This window comes from Eschrichtius robustus, chromosome 2, assembly GCF_028021215.1.
Source record: "Eschrichtius robustus isolate mEscRob2 chromosome 2, mEscRob2.pri, whole genome shotgun sequence".
NCBI lineage: Eukaryota > Metazoa > Chordata > Mammalia > Artiodactyla > Eschrichtiidae > Eschrichtius > Eschrichtius robustus.
This window is the reverse complement of record NC_090825.1, coordinates 179,186,008-179,210,077: the sequence shown is the minus strand read 5'-3', so window position 1 is coordinate 179,210,077 and position 24,070 is coordinate 179,186,008. Positions and strand designations below refer to the sequence as shown.

The window sequence follows — 24,070 nt, the reverse complement described above, 5'->3', positions numbered from 1 at the left end:
GCAACTCGCTTAACCTCTCTGGGCAGGTGGCAGAAACTGCCTCTCAGGGTTGTGAGATTGGATTAGGCTTGGGGCACCTGTGGGTACCCAAAACACCTCCTCACTGGGCCCTGCTGCCTGCCCTGAGTTTATCTGCCCCTCTCCCACCCCTCCCCAGCCCAGTCTCATTGGCCCCCATGGATGGGCCAATCTGTATCCCACCTCAGGGCATTTGCCTGGTCATGCCCTCTGCTGGGAGTGCCATTCCTACCTTCCCTTCTCCTTCCCTGCTTCTCAGGAGGCTTCCCCGACCCTGTCCTGGGGGAGCCCACATCTCCTGCTGCACCCGGCTGCCCAGTGCCTTCTTCCCTCTCTCCCCGCCACAGGCACCCCTGGATCCAGGAGTTATCAGTGGTGTCTCCCAATATGTGAAGCCAATACCCTGCATATAGTAGGTGCTCAATAGCACCTCAGCGCCAGGCCCGCGCAGGGTGCTGGGGATACAGTGGGAACAAGAATATGGGGTTTTGTATATTATAAAACTAAGAGCTCAGGATGTGCCAGGCCTGAAGTTTAATCCTCACACAAGCACCATGATGTGGGAAAAATGAAGACTCCCATTTTACAGATGAGGAGACTGAGGCTCAAACATGGTCATATAGCAGACTCCACCATTGGACTTCTGGGTCTGGGCTACTTGCCCCGCTGGTCACCCTGGGACTGGGGCATCTGAATTCAAGAAATCGGGTCACTGTCTGCATGTGATCCAGTGTTCCTGAGGTTCTCGGGCCTCAGGCATCCGTTTGTGACTGGTGGCCACCTTACTGCTGTCACTGATGGGACAGACTTGTGAGGGGTGCCCTGGCCACTCCAGGGCTCTCTGATTGCGGGGTGCAGCGAGACACAGGTGCCTCCTGATGGGTTCTCAGCATTTTCTTGAAAAGTATTTGAAAGTGGATTATGAGGTAACCCCTCAGGACAGGACCATGTCACACACACCCCCCCCAAGTCACTGACTTGGGTTCAAATCAAGCCTCTGGGAGGGACCTTTGGAGGCTTTGGAGCTGGAGAAAGCAGTGCTGTTACCCACCTTGCAGGCAGGCCACCGCCCCACCAGGCATTATTTCAACAGGTATGAGTACACTGCTATCTGCTCATGCATTTTTGGGTTTGCTTTTTATTCTTTTATTTAAATATTTTCTTATGTCCTTTTTTTTCTTTTTTTTTTTTTAAATTTATTTATTTATTATTTATGGCTGTGTTGGGTCTTCGTTTCTGTGCGAGGGCTTTCTCTAGTTGTGGCAAGTGGGGGCCACTCTTCATCGCGGTGCGCGGGCCTCTCATTATCGCGGCCTCTCTCATTGCGGAGCACAGGCTCCAGACGCGCAGGCTCAGCAATTGTGGCTCATGGGCCTAGCCGCTCCGCGGCATATGGGATCTTCCCAGACCAGGGCTCGAACCCGTGTCCCCTGCATTGGCGGGCAGATTCTCAACCACTGCGCCACCAGGGAAGCCCCTTTTTTTTCTTTTTATTTATATTTGTTGGTTTGTGTTTTTTATTTCTATTTTCTCATTTGCTTTTTTAAAATTTATTTATTTATTTTTGGCTGCATTGGGTCTTCGTTGCTGCGCGCGGGCTTTCTCTAGTTGTGGCGAGCGGGGGTACTCTTTGTTGCGGTGCGCAGGCTTCTCATTGCGGTGGCTTCTCTTGTTGCAGAGCACAGGCTCTAGGTGCGCGGGCTTCAGTAGTTGTGGCACGTGGGCTCAGTAGTTGTGGCTCACAGGCTCTAGAGTGCAGGCTCAGTAGTTGTGGCGCACGGGCTTAGTTGGTCCCCGGCATGTGGGATCTTCCCAGACCAGGGCGTGAACCCGTGTTCCCTGCATTGGCAGGCGGATTCTTAACCACTGCGCCACCAGGGAAACCCCATTTGCTTTTGTGTTTGTTTGTCTGTGATTTCTGTTGATACTTTTTGAGTTGTGCTTTTTCCTCTTTTTTTCACTTTTTAATTCATATGTTTTAGTTTGTGGAATGGGTTTGTTTTTTAACTTTGTTTTTGATTTGTTGGTTTGGAGATATAAACAGACACAGTAACTCCTCAGAGTTCTGTTCAAATGGCCTGACGTGGACCCCTGAGTCACCCATACCCAGACCAGGACCCAGGATCCTGCAGCTCCAGAACATCCGATATTCCCCAAGCTATTCCCCAGGAGGGTAGTCACCATCATGTTCGATCAAACTTCCTTCATTTCTACCTGCTCAAAGAATCTTTCAGGAATAAGCTGTCAGAACAGGGACGGGGAAGCCAGTGGGGGAGATGGATGCCTCCATTCTCTCTCTCCTGATGAATGTCCCTTGAGTGCTGCTCAAAAGCTGTTATTTTAAACAATTTCTAACTTGCAGAAAAGTTTCAAGAATAATACAAAGGGCCCCGCGCGTCCTTGACCCAGACGCCCCGGTGGTTAACATTTTTCGCTCTCTCTCTGTGTCTGTGTGGAATTTCAGGCAACGTTACTGCCCCCACGCCCCTTTATCCCAAACACGACCAGGCGTACTTCCAAAAGCAGGCCTCTCTCTTACCTGAACCAGTAGCACATTTAACAAATTGGGTAATCAGCTTTCAGGGCTTTACCAAGGCTGCCCCACCCCCACCCCCACCCCCGTAAAAGTGGGTGGGGTCCCTCCACCTCTCAGCCTGGCAGAGACAGAGACCACCATGCAATCCCTCAATCACAGATGCTGGTGGAGGATCGACTGTGTGCCAGGAGCAAGAACACAGCCGGGATGCAGCAACAAATGTCTGCGAAACGAGCCACGCACTCAACAATACTGAGCGCCGTGATGCGCAGAATAAAGGCCCCCAAATACGTCTGATTTCAGCCCAGTAAGACTCCTGTCGGACTCCTGATCTCCAGAAGTAATAAATGTGTGCTATTTTCAGCAGCTAAATTTACGGTACTTTGTTAAAGCAGCAAACAGGAAACTCATACGTCAAGCTATACTGGGTCACCTCCAGACACAGTCCGCCTGGGCATTTGTGAGTTTCCTTGAAGCCCCACCCCCAACAGGCCATTGGCCAGAGCTGGATCACATGGTTGTGCCTGACAGCTCGTCAACTCTGTTCAACCAATCAGAATTCACCTCTGGGCTGAGGGCGGGCTCTACCTTCTGCAGCAAACGTGGCCGCCAGATTCCTGCGTAAAATCCCTTTGTCTCCTGTAGGGAAGGGGATGGGGTGGGGACATTCGGGAGTAACGTGGTAAAGTAGCTGCGGGAAGGGGCATGAATTGAGCAGGCTCCGAAGCAAGTGCTTCAAACCCAGGCCGGCAAACCTGGACTACATCCAGGGGCTATGGGGAGCCATGGGTGGCGTTTGGAGCAGGGACCGTACGTACGATGGGGGCGTTATAATGCCCAGCTCTGTTCAGAGATCTCCCATGCTATCTGCCATGGCCGAATCTTCAGTGCTGCCTTGGTTATCATCATATGCCCCATTAGGGAACAAGCAAGGCCTTGCTTCCCACAGCCTGGAGCGTTTCACGTCTAGTCCAAGGGCTGCAGATGCTAAGTTCATGTGGAGTCTATCACAAGCATTCTTCTGGCTTGAGTAATATGGGATCGGGTGACCCTGAGCGTTCCGGACCAGGCCATGACCTGCATCCTGGACGCAGTGGCACATCAGGGTGTGTGTGATTCCTACAGCCCCTGCAGAACCCGCTGCTCTGGATTCTAAAGTCTCTGCTTGAATAAAATGTAAATGGGCTTATTGTAAGCTGGTTTTGTCCGCAGCAAGTGACAGAAACGCCTCTTAAACCAGCTTTATCTTATTGGGGAGGCGGAGTTCAGGCACAGCTGGATCCAGGACCTCCAAAAACAACACAGGGCATTGCTGCTGCCTCTCTTGGCTCAGTGTCCCACTGCGCCGGCCTCTCCCTGGCCATTGGCAGGAGCCACCTGCAGCTCCAGGCTCACACCCCTCTAGCTCAGGCAAGAAGTGGGTGTCCCTTTCCCAGCAAAAGTCTGAGAGCTGACTCTTCCTGGTCTGCTGAATGTCCGATGATTCTAAGTGTTTGGGCCTTGGTTGGTGCCCACTCTTGGGGACATTTGAGCTGGGAGTGCAGGAGATGATCCCCCAAAGGAAAATCTGGTGCTGGAACCGGAGCAGGGATGCCAGCCACAACCTGCGGGCTCACCCTGATTGCTCAGGGCTCAGCACATGGGTCCTGGAACATTGCTTACCTGGTACTGACTCCATTCCCGACCTTGCGGGGCTTTGTAATGCCCCCCCGCCGAAAGTCTCTTTCCTTCCTCCAGCCTCAGTTTCCCCCTCTGTAAAATGGATGCCTGCCTCACAGCATTGTGGGGAATGGCAAAATACTTACCCATTCTTAATTAATAAGAATCTCTGCACCATGTCATGTCCCTACCATGCACCAGGCACTGTCCCTGGTGTCCTGGCTGAAATCTGCAGTACTGGGATCTGTGCCCATTTTACAGATGAGAGAATGGAGGCATGGAGATGTCACATGTGGCTTGGCCAGGGTGGCACAGACTGGACTGGGCTTCCACCAGATGCCTCCTTCTCCCTCCAGGCCTCAGTCACCTCCTCGGAAACCTTCCTGCTCCTAGGGTCTCTGTCCTGCGACCGTTTTCCACCAGTGCTCACTCCCTCGTTTGTCTTCAGCCAGGCAGGGACCATATCACTGCGACACTGAACCCCTTTGTATTAGCTGCTGTCACAAATCGACACAAACTTGGGGCCTTAAAACAACACAAATTTTTCTCTTCTAGTTCTGGAGGTCAGAAGTCCAACATGGGTTTCTCTGAGCTAAAATCAAGGTACAGACAGAGCTGCATTCCTTTCTGGAGACTCCAGGGGAGAATCTGTTCCTTGCCTTTTCCAGCTTCTAGAGGCTGCCCACATTCCTTGGCCGGAGGCCCCCTCCTCCCTCGTTAAAGCCAAAAATGGCAGATCAAGTCCTTCTCATGTTGCATCTCTCCAACCACAGTGGGGAAGGTCTCCACTTTCAAGGATCCTGTGATGACACTGGGCCCAAATGGATAACCCAGGATCATCTCCCATCCCAAGGGCCTCAACTTAATCCTATCTGCAAAGTCCTTTTGCCATGGGAGGTGACATATTCACAGGGTCCAGGGACCCACATGTCTCAGGGGGCTGTATTCAGGCTTTCTCTTACTTGTAGCACGCACATCCCATGACTTCTTTTCCCATCCCCCCTTGCCTCCCCCACTGTTCAATCTAACAATGTAAATGTCCTTCTCTTCTGAGAAGTCTGCCTTGATCTCCCCAGGCGGGGTCAGGTACAGCATCCTCCATCACAGCTCTGTTTATGTTGGACTGTCACTGTCGGTTTCCCTGGGGTGGTGAGCAGGGACCTTGGGGAGTCATGATGGGTATGGGCTAGGGAGGAGCCTTATGGCAGGCGTCTGGGGTAGGAAGCAGGCTGCAGGCTGGGTCGGGGTGGTGAGGAGGGCACAAATGGGAGATACTCAGAAGAGGGCTCCCCAAAGAGGGCCATGACTTGTTTGAGGTCACCCAGTGCAGAGCCTCTGGGTTAGGGAGACACGCCAGGCTGGGGAGCAGAAGGCCACTGGCCACTGGCCTTGGTTTCGAACCCACGCCAGGCCGACAATGGCCCTTTTATTTGCACAGCCCAGGACGGGGTGGCCGAGCCATGGCAGGGTCAGGTCTCGGCCAAGGTCACCCTGTCCAGCCCCCGCACACCCTTGCTGAGAACACAGGGTCTCATTCCTGCCCCATTTCCCAACCAGGGGAGAATCTCCTTGGACTGTCAGAGGCCAAGGCCAGGTCGAGACAGCTGGGTGCCCTCCCTCAGTGCTGCTAGGAAGTAATGTGGCCCTTGGCACTGGCTGGGGACACGGGTCAGGCTGGGCAGCTAAGGTGGAGTAAGTGGTCTGGGCATGGTGTCGGCCAGCAGCAGATCTCGTGCATGCAGAGGAAGGGCTGTGCCTTCAGGGATCCTGTTTCTACACCCGGGGTGGGGGCAGATGCAGGGATGGGGGGCAATGAGGCATAGGTGGCCCTGGGAGCTAACCAATTGCTCTCAATCATTTTTGTTTTTTCCTAAAAGCATTTTCCACTCTTTAAAGTTATATATTAGTTTGTTTTTCTATGTATTTTCTTGTTTATGACTCCAACAAACCATGAGCTCAGCAAGGATGGGACTGGGTCTGCCTTGGTCAACCTGAGGCTCCAGCACCCCCCAAAGTTCCCTGCTACCAGCAGATTGTCACTAATTATTTCCCAGAAGCACAAACACAGAGGTGCTGCACAGGACCCATGAGCCTGTTGGGGTGCCCTAACAATTTGGGAGGCCCCCAAGATCGAAGGGATCAGCTCCAAAATAGGAAAAGCATCCTGCTGCACTGAGGCCCCAGCGGACTCAGGGCTTCCCAGGCCCACGCTGATGTGGCCATCATAAATTGTGGGAAACCCAGGATTCCAGGGTGTCCCAGGACAGGGAGCACTGACCCTTAGAGGAGAGAAGCCAGCAGGTTGTTGATGTGGCCTGGGGGCACGGTTTGCAAAGGCCTGGGGTGTTTGGTGCAATCTCAGGTGTGAGGGGCAAAGGCCAGGCACAGTGGGCACTGTGGAAATCTTGTGGTATGATTATTGCTGTCAGCGATGTTTTCGGGACCATCGTGTCTCTGGGGTCTCTCTCTGCCACACCTCTTTGCCTCTGTTTCCCACCCCGCCAGCCTCCCCATCCCCCCACGCGCTCACACCCAGCCGTGCCCACCGGCTCCAGCGGCCAAGTGGCCAGGCGGGTGGCCGGGGGGTGTGATTAGGGAACTGGCTGGGGCTGAGGTCCCCGGGTGTGTGGGCGTGTAGGGACGGGGAGGACAGGCCAGGAGTCCAGAGCACACTGGGGCCACCCCAGCGACCACATGCAGACCACGACGCTCACGGATCCACAGACGCGCTCCCCTTGGGTCACCGGCCAGTCCCCCAAACGCACGGCGACACCTCGAATTCACAGCCACCAGCCCGGCTCCCGGGTCGTGCCCCCGCCCCCCACCAGCTGCCGCCCACATCGCGCGCGACACTGCCCCGCGCCCCGCCGTCCCCGCGCCCCGCCCCGGCCGGCCCGCCCCGCCCCGCCCCGCCCGCAGCCCGCGGGACCTTTATAGGGCGCGCCGGCCGCGCGCTGGAAGTGGTGCCGCCGCCGCCCTCCCCGCCGCCCGCCCGCCTGCCCGCCCGCCGCCCGCGCGTCCGACGCGGGGGCCGCCGCCGTGTCTGCGTCCGCCATGCGTCCCGGGGCGCCGGGGCTACTGTGGCCGCTGCCCTGGGGGGCCCTGGCGTGGGCCGTGGGCTTCGTTGGCTCCGTGGGCTCGGGGGACCCCGCGCCCGGTGAGTGGGGCGGCCGGAAGGGGCGGGTGGGGCGGGCCACCCACGTGGGCCTGCCCGGAATGCGGGCCTGGGGGCGAGGTCGGGGGGCGCGGCGGCGGTGGCAGCTGGGGGCAGAGAGCCGTGACCCGTGGTGACCCGTGGTGACCCGTGGCCGCTGCAGGTTGAATCTGGGAGGGCTTGAGACTCCCCTCCCCCAGCCCCAAAAGGCCCAAAGGAGGGTCACCAGGAGGTCAGGAGAGAAGATGTGACTCCTTCCCAATTTATTTATCAAGAATCTAGTCACAAGAGCTGCTGACAGTTATTGGGCGCCTAGTGTCTGCCTCTTCCGTCCTGGAATCCACGCAACAGCCCAGTAGTGTGGGCACTCTTCTGCCCGGTTTCCAGGTGGGGAAACTGAGGCACAGGGTCACACAGCTTGTAAGTGGCAAAGCGGGGATTTGAACCTGGACCATCCGGGTCCCGATGCCCCAGAAAGGCAGGGCTGGGTGGCTGGACTCAGGACCTCCAGCTGGGGTCTCAGATTTTCCCTGGGTCTGGTTCAGGCAGACAGGTCATTGGAATCTCACCTGCCACTTGCGGAGGTGCCAGGGAAGTCACATCCCCACTCCTGGCCTCAGTTTCCCCTTTTATACGGGGTGCCAATGTGCTGGGCTCCCAGAGCTGGTCCCTGGGAGGCGCTCAGCACAGAGCCTGGGAGCTCCACGGAATGGGGGCCGTGGCCACCCCCGCCCCCACTTAACGGTGCAGAAACCGAGGGCCATCTGCCCCCCACCCCACCCTGCAGCCCCACCCCAGCCCCGCAGTGAGGGGAGAGCCAAGCCCCCTCGCCGAAGGCCGCGTCCCCGGGGAGACAGTGAGCTCATGCGAGGGGAATGTTCCCGAGTTGGAGTGAGTAAGAGGCGGGCCAGGCGAGGGGGGGCTGCTGGGCGAGGGGGCTCCGCGTGCCCTCGGGCGCTGTCTAGACAGAGGGCAGAGGCGGGAGAGGCGGCTCCAGGGCCCACTGACCCTGACACGTCCAGCTCCGGGTGTTTGCCTGCTCGGGCAGGATGCCAGGCCCGGGCTGGGGGCCTGGACCCTGGGGGGAGAGGTTCCCAGGAGGGGTTGGGGTGGGTGCTGCAGCAGTGTTGGGGCTGGAGCCCAGAGAGGAAGGGTCCCCAAAGAATCTGCAGCCAGGGTGGGGACACCTGTGCGGTTCTCTGCCCCTCCTTCCCAGGTCAGGGGCAGATTATCCCCTCCATAATTACTGAGCACCGACTGTATGCATCACCATGGGCCGGCAGCTGGCTGGAAGGCCAAGGCCTGGGTGTGTGTGGGGGCACCGGAGGGCACCTCTGTCCACGTGGGAACTGGCCCGCTTGTCCGCAGGTGGTGTCTGCTGGCTCCAGCAGGGCCGAGAGGCCACCTGCAGCCTGGTGCTGAGGACGGACGTGAGCCAGGCTGAGTGCTGTGCGTCTGGTAACATCGACACCGCCTGGTCCAACTTCACGCACCCGGGGAACAAGATCAGCCTCCTGGGCTTCCTGGGCCTCGTCCACTGCCTCCCCTGCAAAGGTGAGACCCTGGGTGTCGGCCGCAGGCCAGGATCACTGTGGTCAGAGGCGGGACAGCCAGGAGTGAGCCCCCCGTCTTGGGGGCAGGCAGAAGCTTGAGGCTGCCGGCACGGGGATCCCAGGCTCAGAGAGGGGTTGTGGGCCTTCAGGCTCCCAGCTTAGGCTCCTGCAGGTGAGGATTCAGGAAGCTCCAAGGAGTCCCCAGTTTGGATTCCAGCCTCTAGGCCCTTGCTCACGAGGAGCCCTCTGCCAGGGTGGCCTTTCCCACCTGCACTGCACCTGGTGGATGTGCTCACACCTACCTCCTAGGAAGGTGGATTCTCCCTGACTGGCCAGTAGGGTTTGTGACCCCACACTCAGTGTTCCCAAACACTTATCTGCCCTTGACCCCGCAGATTCCAGGGTCTGGGGTTGGGCTTAGCTGTGGTTAAACAGCTGCATGTTTAACAAGCATGTGCCTCTGCACCATGCTCTGCGAAATGCTGCCTCCCCCATCAGACTAGGGGCTCTTTGAAGGCAGAATGAGTGAATGACTAAGTCAAGACATCGTCTCTGCCCTGGAGAAGGGGTTGGGGACCTTCCCAGCCCCCTGTGCAAGGCTGAACCTGCAAGGACCCAGAGGGCACAGGGGAGCATGACTTGAAGGAGGTGGGCTCTAGAGCCAGGGTGCTGGTGGATGATTAGGAGTTCGCCAGCTGGAGAAAGCATGGGGGAGAGCATCAGCAGAGACCGTGGCCTGGGATCAGACCCTGGTGGGTGGGGTCAGGACAGGGGCACAGGGAGGAGGCTGGAGCTGAGGGCTGCAGACCTGCAGGCCAAACTGAGGAGCCTGACTGGCCGCTGGGATGTGATTAATCCCAGATCAGCCTGGCTGGGTGGTCCTAGACTCAACTGCCATGTGCCCTGGCTCCCTCCAGAAGCCCCTCTGGCTTCTGGGAGGAGGACAGACTTCAAAAAGTGCCTGGCCTGGGCATGAGATGGTCCAGGACCCCCTCCCCCCCCACCTTGTCTGGCCTTGGGGACAGGAAGTCAGCCCTGCCACTTCTGTTCTTGCTTGCGTGAAGCCACCCCGGGGAGCGTTTCCAGATGTGCGTGTGGGCGGGCAGCATGGGAGGCGCCCAGGTGCAGCCCACATGCCCTGGCAGGGGGACATGGGGGGCGCCAGCTAGTCTCTTAGGAGCATCCATCATTTTCTGCTCACCCTGTAAGGTGGGTTTCCCCATCAGCCCCACTTTACACACAGGGAAACTGAGGCTGAAACGTCAACTCGAGCTCAGAGACGGCCCTCCAGACCCACAAGCCACAGAGCTGGGGGGTCCATCGGGTCCGGCCTGGAGTTCTCACGCCAAAGTGCCCTGGCTGTCTCCAACTCACAGCTGTAACCGTTTGCCCCTTTTGTAAAATGACGACAAAACGGCACCACCTTGTGGGGGCAGATGGGAGGCTGCACTGGGCCTGGGAGGCCAGAAGCAGCCGTTAGCCGGGCCTGAGTGGGGGCGGGGATCTCAGCGAGAGACTTGTTTCCCTACCTGAGAAATGGGGCTGCGGGGGGCGGTAACCCCTGGTTCGGAGGGCTCGGGCTGTGGGAGGCCCCCTCCTCAGGAAATGAGCCTCAGACCAGGCCGACTCCCCGCCCTCCCTGACACCTCCTCCGGGGAGGTCCTGGCAGGCACGGGGAACAGACGCTGCCCGTCCTCCCCATACCCGCGCCTGGACGGGGTGGAGCCCCCCGCCCCACCCCCCCCCCCGCGGGCTGACGCAGCCGGTCCCCCGCCGGCCTTCCCAGAAACGCGCGTAAATCAGGGAACAGACGTCAGCCCGAGCGGGTGGCCCAGCTGCGGAGCGAGAGCTGGACCGGGGGCGGAAGCCCGTTCCTCCCGGACCCCCAGATTCCGGGCAGAGACCCCCCTCCCGCCCACACTGAGCCCCGCCCCCCGACAGAAGCCCGCCCCAGGAGCAGCGTCGAGTCCGGGTCCACCCGGGCCGTGGCTGAATCTCGCCCCTAACAGTCCCGCCCCCAGACCCCCAAATCAGTCCCCTCCCCCGTAGGCCCCGACTCCGGACCGCCCCTCACTCCGGCCCGGCCTCTATCCCTCGGAACAGGGGGCGAGGGCGCGGGGGGCTCTGAGGACCTCCGGCCTCGGCCACGCGCCCCAGCCCACACGTGTGTGTCCTCTGTCCACAGATTCGTGCGAGGGCGTGGAGTGCGGCCCAGGCAAGGCCTGCCGCATGCTGGGGGGCCGTCCGCGCTGCGAGTGCGCGCCCGACTGCTCGGGGCTTCCAGCGCGCCTTCAGGTCTGCGGCTCGGACGGCGCCACCTACCGCGATGAGTGCGAATTGCGCTCCGCCCGCTGCCGCGGCCACCCAGACCTGCGCGTCATGTACCGGGGCCGCTGCCGCAGTACGTAGGGGCGGGGCCTGAGGGAGGGGCGGGGCCACAGGGCCTGAGCATCCTGTAAGAGGCCGCTGCCGCAGCGCGTGGGGGCGGGGTCTTGGCAGGAAGGGGCGGGGTCTGCAATCCAGGGTGTCCTATTATCTTACGGATTTGGGCGTGGCTTGTGCTAGGCGGGGCTTAGATGGGAGCTCGTGGGCGGGGCCTAGTGAAGGGAGTCTATTGTCCCGCGAGAGTGTCCCTGGATTAGGACTTTTGTGGGGTCATGAATGAGAAAGAGTTGGGTGCAGGTTTGGAAAGGGGGGTTCTGGGGCTCATATGGGGTGAGAGATACGAGGGTGTGAGTCAGAGAAGCTTACTGGTGCAATCAAAGGGGGGAGGGATTGAGGGTGGATCTGGAGTGTGGGCGCGGTTCGTGGGAGGGGTGTGGCTTCTGGTGCAACAAGGGGGCCGCGTCTGAGGGTGGGACCCTGAGGGCGGACTCGCGGCGGGGGCAGGGCCCGTGCCCCAGGTTAGGAGGAGCGCCCCTGACCCTCCCCGACACCCGACCTGCAGAATCGTGCGCGCACGTTGTGTGCCTGCGGCCGCAGTCATGCGTGGTGGACCAGACCGGCAGCGCGCACTGCGTGGTGTGCCGCGCGGCGCCCTGCCCCGCGCCCTCCAGCCCCGGCCAGGAGCTCTGTGGCAACAACAACGTCACCTACATGTCCTCGTGCCACCTCCGCCAGGCTACCTGCTTCCTGGGCCGCTCCATCGGCGTGCGCCACCCGGGCAGTTGTGCAGGTGCGGCGAGGGGCGGGGAGCAGCGGCGGGGTCTAGCCCCCAGCCCCTCTCCGCGCCCGCATTTCTCTTTTGGTCCCTCCCGCTCTGCAGGCACCCCCGAGCCGTTAGATGCTGAGTCGGAGGAGGAGGAGGAGGAGGAGGAGGAGAACTTTGTGTGAGCCTGAGGGACCGGCCTGGGCCTGGCGTTCAAGGCTTCCCCGTTTTATTTATTGCCACAGCAGAGTCTAATTTATGTCCCACGGACACTCCTCAGAGCCTGGACCGGGACCATTTTGGGAGCCCTGTTGCCCCCCGACGATATCTTGGAAGGACTGGGGGAAGGAGGCCTGGGAGCAGGGCTGGTGGGTGGGGTGCCACCCCAGGCCTAGGTACCCTACTGCCGAGGAGGACCCCACGCTTCTGCTTCCTCGGGGATAACTCTATTAATTGTTGCTGCCACCGAGAGGGCTGGGGATTTCCTGCCAGCAATTAATTAAGAGGCATCCTGGCCTCTATTGATAGAACAGGGACCAGGGGCTGAGAAAGGATCCACGGCCTGGGTGTGTATAGATGAGTCTCAGAACATGCCCAGACCCCAGACAGGCCAAGGAAGCAACCAGTGTCCCCCACCAGCCCCAGGGTAACCAAGGGGCTTACCTTCCCTCTCCCTCCAGCTTCCAGTGTGTTCTGTGAAGGCCCCTGAGAAAAGCCCAGCTTGTCCCCAGGGACAGGGTGCCATCTGGGCCTCTGGACACAGGACTTGGGCATGGAGAGGCCGTATCTGCCCAGAACAGGGCACCATGTCCAGTGGTGCCCAGTCCACTTAGGGTGGGACCTGCTGGGGTCCCTGCTCACCCACTGGCCCAGGATGGAGTATAGACACCAAGACCCACTGCACACCTGGCATCCTGGAGCCGTGTGTCTGAGGGGCACCCCAGTGCCTGCTGCCCCGTGCACAGGTGAGGTCCAGACCCGGGACCCTATGTCCCCCGCATCCTGCCCTGGCCACGCCTCTAGGCCCAGTTCCCAGCTGAACCCTCCCTGCCTGCCAGCTGGGTTCCCTCCATCTTCCTGGGCTGTTGCTCTTTGTCACCTCCCTGTGCCTGTGTGTAGACTGGAGATTCAGACCAGGGTGGGGGCCCAGCGGGGCAGGAGCCCAGCTCCCCGAGTTTGGAGCGAGGAGCACAGGGCAGTGGTGCTCGTCCGTGTCCTTCCCAGCCTCCAGGAAGTGCCTTACCTGTGACACCTGGAAAAGTGTCCTTGAGCAGTGGGTTCGCCCGAGCCCCCGACAAGGCAACCTCCCCTGCCCTGGGGTCCTGCCTCGCCTGCCAAAGAAATAAACACTGAAAAAGCCACTTTGGATGTCCAGGCCTTGGTTTGCCCACCACCTCTCTGAGCCTCTGTGCCTCCACTTTGGTAGGGGGTTACCAGCCTGGGTCCTGGGGTGCTGTGATGCTGGTGCACAGGGTGTTCTGGAAGCAACCAGAGCAGAGACACAGGTGTATGTCCTTGGGGCGGCCGCTGCCCGACTCGGGGCCTCAGTGTCCACCTTCAGGCAGTGGGCAGCAGCCGAGGTAGAACTGGGGCAGGTGGGGTGAGGGTGGGTGGGAGAGTCTTGGTCTTTATGGGTCAGGGGAGGGGAAGAGGGGGGTCAAGATGGCTTAGGGCAGCCCCAAGAGGCCACCTGGTTTAGGGTCCAGAAACGGAGGCGTGGCCTGGAAGGGTTGGAGGTACCATAGTGACACTAACACGATTAGTAAAAGTACCAGCTGGGACTCGCCCAGCCTTGCCGCCAGCCGGGCACCGTTCGCTCAAAGCGCTTTTCAGAAGGTGAGCCAGGCCAACCTGAGACCCCACCCTGAGGGCCAGAGACCCTACCCTCTCCCGGCCTCGGTTTCCCCATCTGTGGGTGGGGTTGGCTGGAGGGCAGAGGAGTGGCGGTTCAGGTAGGGGCCAAGGCGGGGAGACCGTCCCAAGCTCGGGCTGTGAGGTGGGGTGGGAAACTCCAGAGGGGTCAGCACGATGAGGGTGTGGGAGGGTGGAGAGGGGCCCAGGTCCTATGGCTCAAGGTCCCTCCGGGAGGGAGTGGTGGAACTGGACCCCCCGCCACGCTGAGGCCAAGGAGAAGCTCAAAGACGTGGGTGGGCCCTGGAGGCAGACCATCGTGTCTGGTGAGCCAGTTAACACTTTATTGTGTTATTTTGCCCTTTTCGGAACTGATGCCCCCCTACCCCAACTGCCACCCCACACACACCAGGCTTCCTGGGGTTTGGGGACCCATGGACCCTCTGCCCCAGCCATGGAATTTTCCAGGCCGGAGCTAACCTCATCTTGTGCAGTGGTTCAGGCAACTCCTGCAGGGCTCCCAGTGGTCCTGGGTGGGGGGCTGGGCTGGGGGCCGTGCGGGCCCCGACGAACCACGTCCCAGATCCAGGTCACGAAGGCGGACACCAGTGTGTACACGTCGGGGGTCTTGGGGTCACCACACCAGAGGCCAGAGAAGGAGACGAGGCCATGGGCCCGATTTCTGCAAACCAGGGGCCCCCCAGAGTCTGCCTGGAGGTGGAGGCAAAGGTGAGGCCAGGGGTCCCTCTCTGGGCCTCACTTTCCTTAAAGGAGCTCATACGGGTGAATCTGAGAAGGACCCTCCCTGCCTCAAAATCCTTCCATGGCTCCCTAGAGCTTTTACAGCAAAGACTAAGCTCCTCACCTCAGCCTTTAAGGCCTGGAGGATCCAGCCCCCACCCACCTGTCTGCCCTCCTCTCCCCCGACTCACTTGGTTCCAGCCATGCCAGCCTGCCTTGCTCTTCCTGCAGCAAACCAAGCTCCAACCTCTAGGCTTTTGCATATTCTTGAGACCCGTTACTGCCCCCTGCTGGACACTGCTTGTATAAATACACAAGTCTAACCTTGTGCAGTGCACGACTTGCGCAGCTGTACACAGCAGCCCTGTGACTGGTCTCTCTGCCTGGCATGCCTCCCCTCAGATCTTCTCAAGGCCCCTCCAACTCTCAAAAGTACTTTCCTCAGAGAGACCTCCCGGAATACTCACCCTAAAACTCCTGCTTCCTCCTCTCCCCTCACCTCCCCAGACCTATCACCCTAATTGTCACCTGGAATCAGCTCTGACCCTAAGAAGTAGGTCCTATTTGTGTGACAGTTTTACAGATGGAGAAAGTGAGGTCCCGAGAAGTGAGGTGACTTTTCCAAGACCACACATCTGGGAAGTGGCTCAGTCTGGACGTGGACCCAGGCAGTTGGGCTCCAGAATCTGAACCACTGCACTCTCATGGCTGGAACAAAAGACACCGCCCGCCCCCCCCCACACACACACCTGGGCTGAGTTTCTTCCTTGGCACCGGGGCCAAATTTGCCATTAATCCATACAAGGGCTTAGGAGCAGGAGCTTCTTCCTTGAGATCTGGACCCTGCTTTTTTTTTTGACACTGCTTTTAAAGACACAAATCTGTAGCTCTTTGTGCAGTGCGCAACCTGCACAGCCATACGTGGCAGCCCTGTGACCCTGGGCAACTCCGTGCCCTTCTAGGGCCTTAGGCGAGGCCCATCTGGGCAAAGGTGAGCTGGGACTTAGTTCCCAAGGCTCTGCCCAGCTCTGACCCTCTCTATGGGCCTCAGTTTCCCCACGTGGTAAGCAGGCAGGACAGAGACTGAGTGTCTCACCGAGCAGAAGCCACGTCGCTGGCGGTCCCCACTGCAGGTGCAGAGCATGGCAGGGCTCAGCAGCCCCCTCCAGGAGCTGTTGCAGACGTCCAGGCCCAGCACGCGGACCTCAGCCTCCATCAACACAGGCGGCAGCTCCCCGAAGTCGGACACGGACCCCCAGCCGGCCACCTTGCACCGTGCCCCGGCCCTGGGTGGCCTCCGTGGCAGCCCCAGCAGCCGCACTGCAGGACCCAGGATGGCAGAGCTGTTCAGCTGTAAGGGGAGCACTGAGGTTAGGCCCCCCCACCGCAGCCACCCACCACTGCTCCTGCCTGTTTACCTTTCTGAGTTTCTTCTTGGCCTCATGGAGAGAAGTCAGTGGCAGCCGTCATTAGGCTGTCAGAAGGCCCTGCCGTTTTCACCACCACGCGCCACAACCCATCAGGCCTCAACTGCCTCAGACCAGGACTCTGGTCTTCCCCAGCCTCCAGGCCTCCAGTCTCACCTCCTCAGCTGCCCAAAGGGTCTTTCGAACGAGGCTCTCCTTCCCTGCTCTGAGCACTGGTGCTCACAGGATCCCAACAGCTGATTTTAAACAAATCAGGCCATCTTGGGGGGCCGGGGACCCGCGTCTGGTCCTCGTCCCCCACGCAGCGTCTCACCTGCAGCAGACAGATGTCACTGGTGTGGGTGGCCGGATGGTAGTCGGGGTGCATGAAGATAGCCGAGATGCTGAACACCTGCTGCGTGGCCTCTGCGGTGTGCAGGTCGTGGGCCCCTAGCACCACCAGGCCCGTTCGGGGGTCTCTGTGGGTTGGGGAAGGCGGTTGTGAGCGAGGCTGGGGTAAGGGCCGCCCGGCACGGGGCTGGGTCTCTCCCCACCTGCCAAGCAAATCCATGTCATCCTCACGCCAGCCCGTGATAATAAGCGTCACGTTTATTACCGTTCCACCTCAATTATGGTATTAACTCCAATCGCAGCAATATTAATTTAATTTTTTTTTTGGCCACGCCGCGTGACCTGCAGGATCCTAGTTCCCCGACCAGGGATTGAACTCGCTCCCCCTGCAGAGAGAGCATGAAGTCCTAACGACGGGACCGCCAGGGAATTCCCGCTGCTGTACTTTTTTTAAAAAATTTATTTTTTAAATTTATTTATTTTTGGCTGCATTGGGTCTTCGTTGCTGCGCTCGGGCTTTCTCTAGTTTCGGCAAGCAGGGTCTACACTTCGTTGCGGTGCCCGCGGGCTTCTCACTGCGGTGGCTTCTCTTGTTGCGGAGCACGGGCTCTAGGCACGCGGGCTCAGTAATTGTGGCTCGCCGGCTCTAGAGCGCAGGCTCAGTTGTGGCGCACGGGCTTAGTTGCTCCGCGGCATGTGGGATCTTCCCGGACCAGGGCTTGAACCCGTGTCCCCTGCATTGGTAGGCAGATTCTTAACCACTGCACCACCAGGGAAGCCCCTGCAATATTAATTTTAATACTTATTATAAAAATATACTTAGAATGAATATAATACTCATTATATATTTATTCTAATTCCCACCTCGATTATAGTATTGCCTCCAATAATTTCAATATGAATGTTAGTAATCGTTATAACAATATACTCGGGACAAACATAACGGTTATAACATCGGCTTATGGTCACGGCTGCTGCTCCTTCCCTACTTCTGCCGCCCCCCCTTCCCTGGTAAACTCCCCCAGCTGAGAGGCCTGTCTGCACGAGCCCTCGCCCCGCCCACACAACGGCACCCCCTCATCCTGGCTCACCTGTCGCTGAAGCAGTGGGCGGCCGACACAACCCAGCGGGTCCGCAGCAGGAAGCCCCCACAGTGGTGCTGGCCCTGGAAACGCACGGACGCCATGTAGGGCCGGGAGTGGGGGGTCACCTTGTGGCCCCCGATGATGCGGGACGCCCAGGAGCCTGCAGGCAGTGTGGGCAGCGGGTCAGGGAGGGGGCAGGGTGGGGTAGGGGTCAGGCTGGGCGGGGAAAGAGGGCAGAGATAGACAGAGAGACACAGAGATGCCCAGAGAAGGCTGTGGAGTTTGCCGGGAGAGGGGCCGGGTGCACTAAAACCTGGGCCCGGGCCTGGCCGAGACCCCAGCTGGGCCTCCTGCCCGCCTCCCAGCTGAGGCCCGAGAGGAACAGCCATGCAGGGGGCTGAGTAACTGACCACGTGGCACTACCTGGAGCTTCCTGGGTGGGGCCCCTGTATGGGGCTCTGATGGGCTTGGTTGGGCTACTCGGGGGTCCTCACCTGGGGGCCTCATGGGCAGCATCAGGATGGCGGTCACAGTCAGCAGCAGGCAGTCCCAGCTCGCCTCCCCGGGCCTCATGGCTGCTGCAGGTCGGCCTCTCCCTGGAGAGCTCTGCGGGCCGTGGTCCACCCACCGCCCAGCGGCCCAGAAATGGGGAACTGGGCTGTGGCCTGTGGTCAGAGGCCCCGCCAGCCCCAGTTCTGAGCCAGTGCTTCGGAAAGCCTGATGATTCTCCTGCATCGGGGCCGTTGATGATAATCATAATGGCATGGGAAGCCAGGAGCCAGGGCAGTGGAGTGGGCACGGGGGCTCTGGGGAGCTCCTGGCTCTGCCAAGACACGTGACCCCAGAGGTCCCTTATGCGTGCCATGCCCCGGTTTACCCAGCATCTCCCAGGTACGCAGTCGGCAGCACGACAGCCCTCGTTGCCCCTCAGGGCCGGGGACCAGCTCTCCAGCTGAAGGGGGTCCGGGCCCAGCCCTGCCCGTCACTGCCTCAAACCTCAGTTTCCCCATCTGCAACCCCAGTCTCCGGAAAGCCTTGTGACTGCTGCTGCCTTTGTTACGTGTATTGAAGTATTGAGTATCTACGGTATTACCAGCCTCTGGTAAGTGCTGGAGATGGAGCGCGATGTGACAAAGGCACCCACCCTCACGGTGCTGGCGTTTCTCAGGGTTGGGGGTATAGATGAGGTGATCTGGGTTCATGGCTGAAGCACAGGCTCTGGTGCCCAGAGAACAGCGAGCTTGTCAGGTCAGTTCAGGGCCTTGAAGGCAGAGGCTTCTCCTGTGGGTACCGGGGAGCCATGGAGGCATCAGAGCAGGGAAGGGGCAGCAGGGCCTTGGTGAGGGGCCACACACAGGGGACACACAGGTCAGAGGCCCTGTGCTGCCTTGCGGAGGCTTTGCTGAGACCCCGCACCCGCCCGCCATCAGTCACTAAGGTGGAGACGCAGAGGGACATCTAGGAGGCAGGGGACCCCGCACAGCATGGAGGAGAGCGATTGGGGCTGGGGGTAGCCCTGCGCAGAGAGGGGGCCAGTGTCATGGGAGGGGGAACGGAGCTTCAGTGGCCGCTGCTCACGGTAGGCTCACCCCGCACACGCCTCGGAGGCACAGAGGGCCCCTCGCCAGAACGCAGTGCCCAGCCCGGAGGACCAGGGTGGCCTCCATCAGTGCCGGGCGGGGGGAGGGTGGTCCTCCCAGCCCGTCACTCAGCATTGCGACAAGGGTGTGAGGGCGTGGGGTGGACGGAGAGGGTGAGGTGGAGCTGGAGGTGGGAGAGACCCAGTGGCAGAGACACGGGAAGAGAGACAGAGACAGAGAGATAGACACAGAGACAGAGGGAGACAGAGAGATAGAGGCAGGACAGGACTCCAACATGGGTCTCATGGGGCTAAATCCAGGCCTGGGCAGGGCTGGTCCTTCCGGAGGCTCCAGGGGAGCAGCGGTTCCCGCCTTTTCCAGCTTCTAGAGGCGCCGCATCCCTGGCTCGCGGCCCCTCCTGCATCCTCACAGCCAGCAGTGCAGCATCTCCCGTCTCTCTGCCTCTGACCCTCCCGCCTCCCGCTGGGCCCCCGGGAATCCAGTCATCCCCATCTCTCTTAACCCAATCCCACCTGCGAAGTCCCTTCTGCCCCATCAGGTGACATGCCTACAGGTCCCAGGACCAGGACGGGGAGGTTGTGGGGCCGTATTTAGCCAACCTCAGTCCCCTGTGTTAATTAGTTTGCTGTGTTGTTATCACACCCATTTCACAGACAAGGAAACTGAGGCACAGCCTTGAAAGCGGCCGGGTGGGGGTAGAACCAGCTGGTTTGGAAGGAACCGGCCATGCTGGCATGCAGACTCCTAGATCTCAGCCCAGCGAGGCCCACTGATCAGGTAAGAGAACGTCATTCTAAGCCACTAAGTTTGCAGTGATGTATTACTGCAGCTGCAGGAAACCATCAGGCCCTGAACATGGAGGAAAGTGGGAAACGTCCATGCGAAAGTCGTTTCTGGGGTCTCGGCCAGAGCTGGACCCCGCATTTCCCTCAGAAGTCAATGCAGGCGGTAGCAGATGATTCTTTGGGAGACTTTGGTGGCTCCTGTCCACTCTGGCTCCCTGGGGCTGTCCTGTCTCGTCTGCGCCCCAAGGCCTCAGTCACTTCCCCCAGCCACACGCCCCTGGGGGTTGGTATTACCCGAAGCTGCAGATGTGTGGAACTCATGCAGTCCTAGAGCAAACCAAGGCTGTCGGTACTGTTTCTGTCCCCATATTACTCATGGGGGAACAGAGGCACAGAAAGTTTAAGTACCTTGACTAAGGCTGCACAGCGAGGGAGAAATGGGGCCTGGGTTGCAGCCTCAGGCCAGCTCCTGTTGCCTCTGCCGGGGGCCGATTCTTCCCACAGCCTGTTGCATTTCCTTCTTGTCTGGTGAGCAGTTGTGAAACCAGCAACTGTCCTTCATGGACCCAAATTACCAAGTGCTGAGGAATGGACTGTGTGGAGCTCAGTGTTTCCACTTCCAAACTGAAGCCCAGAGAGGGGAGCTTGGCTGGTCTGGGGCTGCACAGCAGATGGTCTTGAACCCAGAACTCCGGGACTGTCATCCTTGAAGGGTCTTTCTATGGAGGATTTGGGTGGCTTTCCAAGTCAGAGCAACTCAACAATAATAATGCTGCTGCTGCTAATGATGATAATAATAGCTCCCTTTACTGAACTCTTACTTTTGTTATTGATTTGTTGGAGCTCTTTACATATTGAGGAGATTAGCTCACAGTTCCTGAGCATCTGAGTGGGGTATGCATGCAGTCGGTGTTCATCACCCAGCCCTGAGTGGGGCATGCAGTCGGCGCTCAGTAAGTGCACAGCCTTTTCCCTAGCCCAAAGCAGCAGCAGAGGTTCAAGAAGTCAGGAGAGGTATGGGGCTTGGTCAGGAGCCCCTGAGAATTTGAGCAAGGCTCAAAATCTTCCCAGGAAACCCCCCAGACTCCGTGTTGGAGCCCAGGGACCCCCCCCCCCCACTTGGCCCCTGTGTGCCTCAGTTTCCTCATCTGTGAATAGGGTTGGTCCTTGGAATGGGGCACAGGCCCGGCAGGTGTCAGCTGGTGACGCTTTCCCTTACACCCCACACTTTACTTTTTAACCTCTTTAACTCACATTCCAAGGAAATCACTTCTTTCTTTCTTTCTTTTATTTTTTATTTTTTATTATTTTTTGGCTGCGCTGCACAGCATGTGTGATCTTAGTTCCCCGACCAGGTATCAAACCTGTGCCCCCTGCAATGGAAGCACAGAGTCTTAACCACTGGACCCCCAGGGAAGTCCCAGCTTCTTATTTCTTGAGTGGACGGCACTGCCTTAAGAGTAAACAGTCCGGGACTTCCCTGGTGGCATAGTGGTTAAGAATCCGCCTGCCATACGTATAGCTGATTCACTTTGTTATACAGCAGAAACTAACACAACATTGTAAAGCAATTATACTCCAATAAAGATGTTAAAAAAAAAAAAAAAAGAATCCACCTGCCAATGCAGGGAACACGGGTTTGATCCCTGGTGCAAGAAGATCCCACATGCCGCGGAGCAACTGAGCCCGTGCGCCACAAATACTGAGCCTGCGTGCCTAGAGCCCGTGCTCTGCAACAAGAGAGGCCATTGCAATGGGAAACCCATGCACTGCAACAAAGAGTACCCCCGCTCGCCACAACTAGAGAAAGCTCACATGCAGCAGCGAAGACCCAATGCAGCCAAAAATTTTAAAAAAAACAAAAAACAAACCAAAAAAAAAAAACAAAAAACAAAGGAAGCAAATAAATCTCTAAAAAAAAAAAAAAAAAGAATAAACAGCCCAATCCAACAGCATCCTGCATCCCAGCCAGGTTCCCTCTGGATGCCAGCCCTGGCCAGTGTGGTGTGGTGACAGACACCACTGCCCTTCACAGACTTTCTCCTGGACCCGCATCCAAAGGCCTGGCAGAGAATGGAGGAAGAGACAAGTAGGTGTGAGTGGCTGGCACGTGGGGGCCCTGAGCAAGCCCATTCCACGGATGGGTGAACTGAGGTGGCGGGCAGAGTGTCACCACTGCTGTCCACCTCGTCTGTCCTTGCAGCCTCCAGGATTTCCGCAGAGGGAGGATGGGTGTGGGGATGTGGCTTGGCCACTGTTGTCTGGGCCTCGGTCTCCTCCTCTGGGAAACAGGTGACCCCAGAGCATCTCTGAGGTTGTGGCGAGAGCTCAGCGTGGGGCTGGGTGCCCTGGGCGCCCCTTGTCTGCAAACTGGACGCCAGTGCCACCCTTCCTGCGGGGAACGTCAAAGGAGATGGAGGGAGGTGTGCAGCCCTTCATTCCATGAGTGTTTATTGAGTGCCTGCTGTGTGCGGGCACTGCATGCGTGCGGGGGGTGGGGGGCAGGGGACACAGCAGCAGGAGGACACAGACCACTGCCCTGGCGGAGAGACAGTGAGTTGACATCGTCTGCAGCAGAATTAAGTGGGGAAAGAGTGACCGGAGTCGGCAAGAAGCATAGGGAGGGGGTAGGATTTTAGGGCAAGAAGGAAACCCAGGAACCCTGGGAGAGTGAGGAGGGGAATCCAGGAGGAGCGCCCAGCGGGTGGGTGCGGAGAAGGTGTCTGGACTGCCCAGCGGGGTGTGCGGCAGGGGCAGGGGAAGGAAGGGTGCTTCCAGTGTTCACCTGGGCCTCGAGAGCCAGACTGCAGAGCACTGGGGAGCCATAGAAGGTGCTTGAGCAGGGCAGGTGGGGGTGGATCCTCTGGTGAGAGTGGAGAGGAGAGAGGAGGTGGGGAGATGGGGAGGCTGTAGTTGAGCTGGGGTGGGGGACACAAGGCCTGAGCTAGAGTCAGGGCTGGGAGAGGTGAGGGGGTTTCCGACTCAGGGACAGGGGAGGAGTGGGCTCTTGGGGCCCACACAGAGTCCAGTGTCAGACCCCCCTGGAGTCCAAGCGCCCAGATGATGTCTGGGAGCAGCCGGAGCTGCTGTAAATAAAGGTTTTTTTTTTTTTTTTAATAAATTTTATTTATTTGTTTTATATTTACTTTTTTAAAAATTATTTATTTATTTATTTATTTTAGTTGTGTTGGGTCTTCGTTTCTGTGCAAGGGCTTTCTCCAGTTGCGGCAAGCGGGGGCCACTCATCATCGCGGTGCGCGGGCCCCTTCACTATCGCGGCCTCTCCTGTTGCGGAGCACAGGCTCCAGACGCGCAGGCTCAGTAGCTGTGGCTCACGGGCCCAGTTGCTCCGCGGCATGTGGGATCCTCCCAGACCAGGGCTCGAACCCGTGTCCCCTGCATTTGCAAGCAGATTCTCAAGCACTGCGCCACGAGGGAAGCCCTTACATTTACTTTTGACTGCGTTGGGTCTTCGTTGCTGCGCGCGGGCTTTCTCTAGTTGCAGTGAGCAGGGGCTACTCTTCATCGCGGTGCAGTGGCTTCTCTTGTTGCAGAGCACGGGCTCTAGGCACGCGGGTTTCAGTGGTTGCAGCACGCGGGCTCAGTAGTTGTGGCTCGCGGGCTCTAGAGCGCAGGCTCAGTAGTTGTGGTGCACAGGATTAGTTGCTCCGCGGCATGTGGGATCTTCCTGCACCAGGGATCGAACCGGTGTCTCCTACATTGGCAGGCGGATTCTTAACCACTGCGCCACCAGGGAAGTCCCTATAACTAAAGTTTTATTGCACATGGCCACACGATGTGGCCACCTTCTGCCTCTGGCCGCTTTTGCGCTGCAATGGCAGAGCTGAGTCCTTGCCACAGAGAGCAGCCGGCCCGCGATGTTGAAAATATTTACTATCTGGCCCTTTACAGAAAAAGTTTGCCAACCCCTGAGCGAGTGTGTGCTGGGCCCTGTTTCAAGTCCTTCGTGTATGTTCGCTCCATCAACCCTTCCAGCAGCCCTAGGAGGTAGGGAAGTGAGGCTCAGAGAGGTTAAGAAACAGACCCAGCGTCACACAGCACCTACAGAGCTGAGCTGGAACTGGAACCCAGGCCCCCGGATGTTTCTGAGTCTTTTTCTTTGTTCTGTTTGCTAATTTATCTCATCGTTTTCCCGCTAAATGGGTACATGTTCATTGTAAA

At 58.7% G+C, this 24,070-nt stretch overlaps 2 protein-coding genes across 2 annotated transcripts; one reads left to right on the top strand and one right to left on the bottom strand.

The window, feature by feature from the left end:
• Positions 1 to 7,199: 7,199 nt before the first annotated feature.
• FSTL3 (follistatin like 3) lies at positions 7,200 to 13,429 on the top strand. Its single transcript, XM_068537450.1, has 5 exons — positions 7,200 to 7,370; positions 8,736 to 8,921; positions 11,106 to 11,321; positions 11,868 to 12,095; positions 12,186 to 13,429. Exons 1-5 carry the CDS (start codon positions 7,268 to 7,270, stop codon positions 12,251 to 12,253), a joined length of 801 nt encoding a protein of 266 aa, XP_068393551.1. The 5' UTR covers positions 7,200 to 7,267; the 3' UTR covers positions 12,254 to 13,429.
• A 974-nt stretch (positions 13,430 to 14,403) lies between these two features.
• Positions 14,404 to 18,075, bottom strand: PRSS57 (serine protease 57). Its single transcript, XM_068535083.1, has 5 exons — positions 17,997 to 18,075; positions 17,509 to 17,662; positions 16,401 to 16,545; positions 15,757 to 16,011; positions 14,404 to 14,630 (listed from the first exon to the last, which is right to left on the bottom strand). The coding sequence occupies exons 1-5, from the start codon at positions 18,073 to 18,075 to the stop codon at positions 14,418 to 14,420; spliced, it is 846 nt and encodes a 281-aa protein (XP_068391184.1). The 3' UTR covers positions 14,404 to 14,417.
• Between the last annotated feature and the right edge of the window lie 5,995 nt (positions 18,076 to 24,070).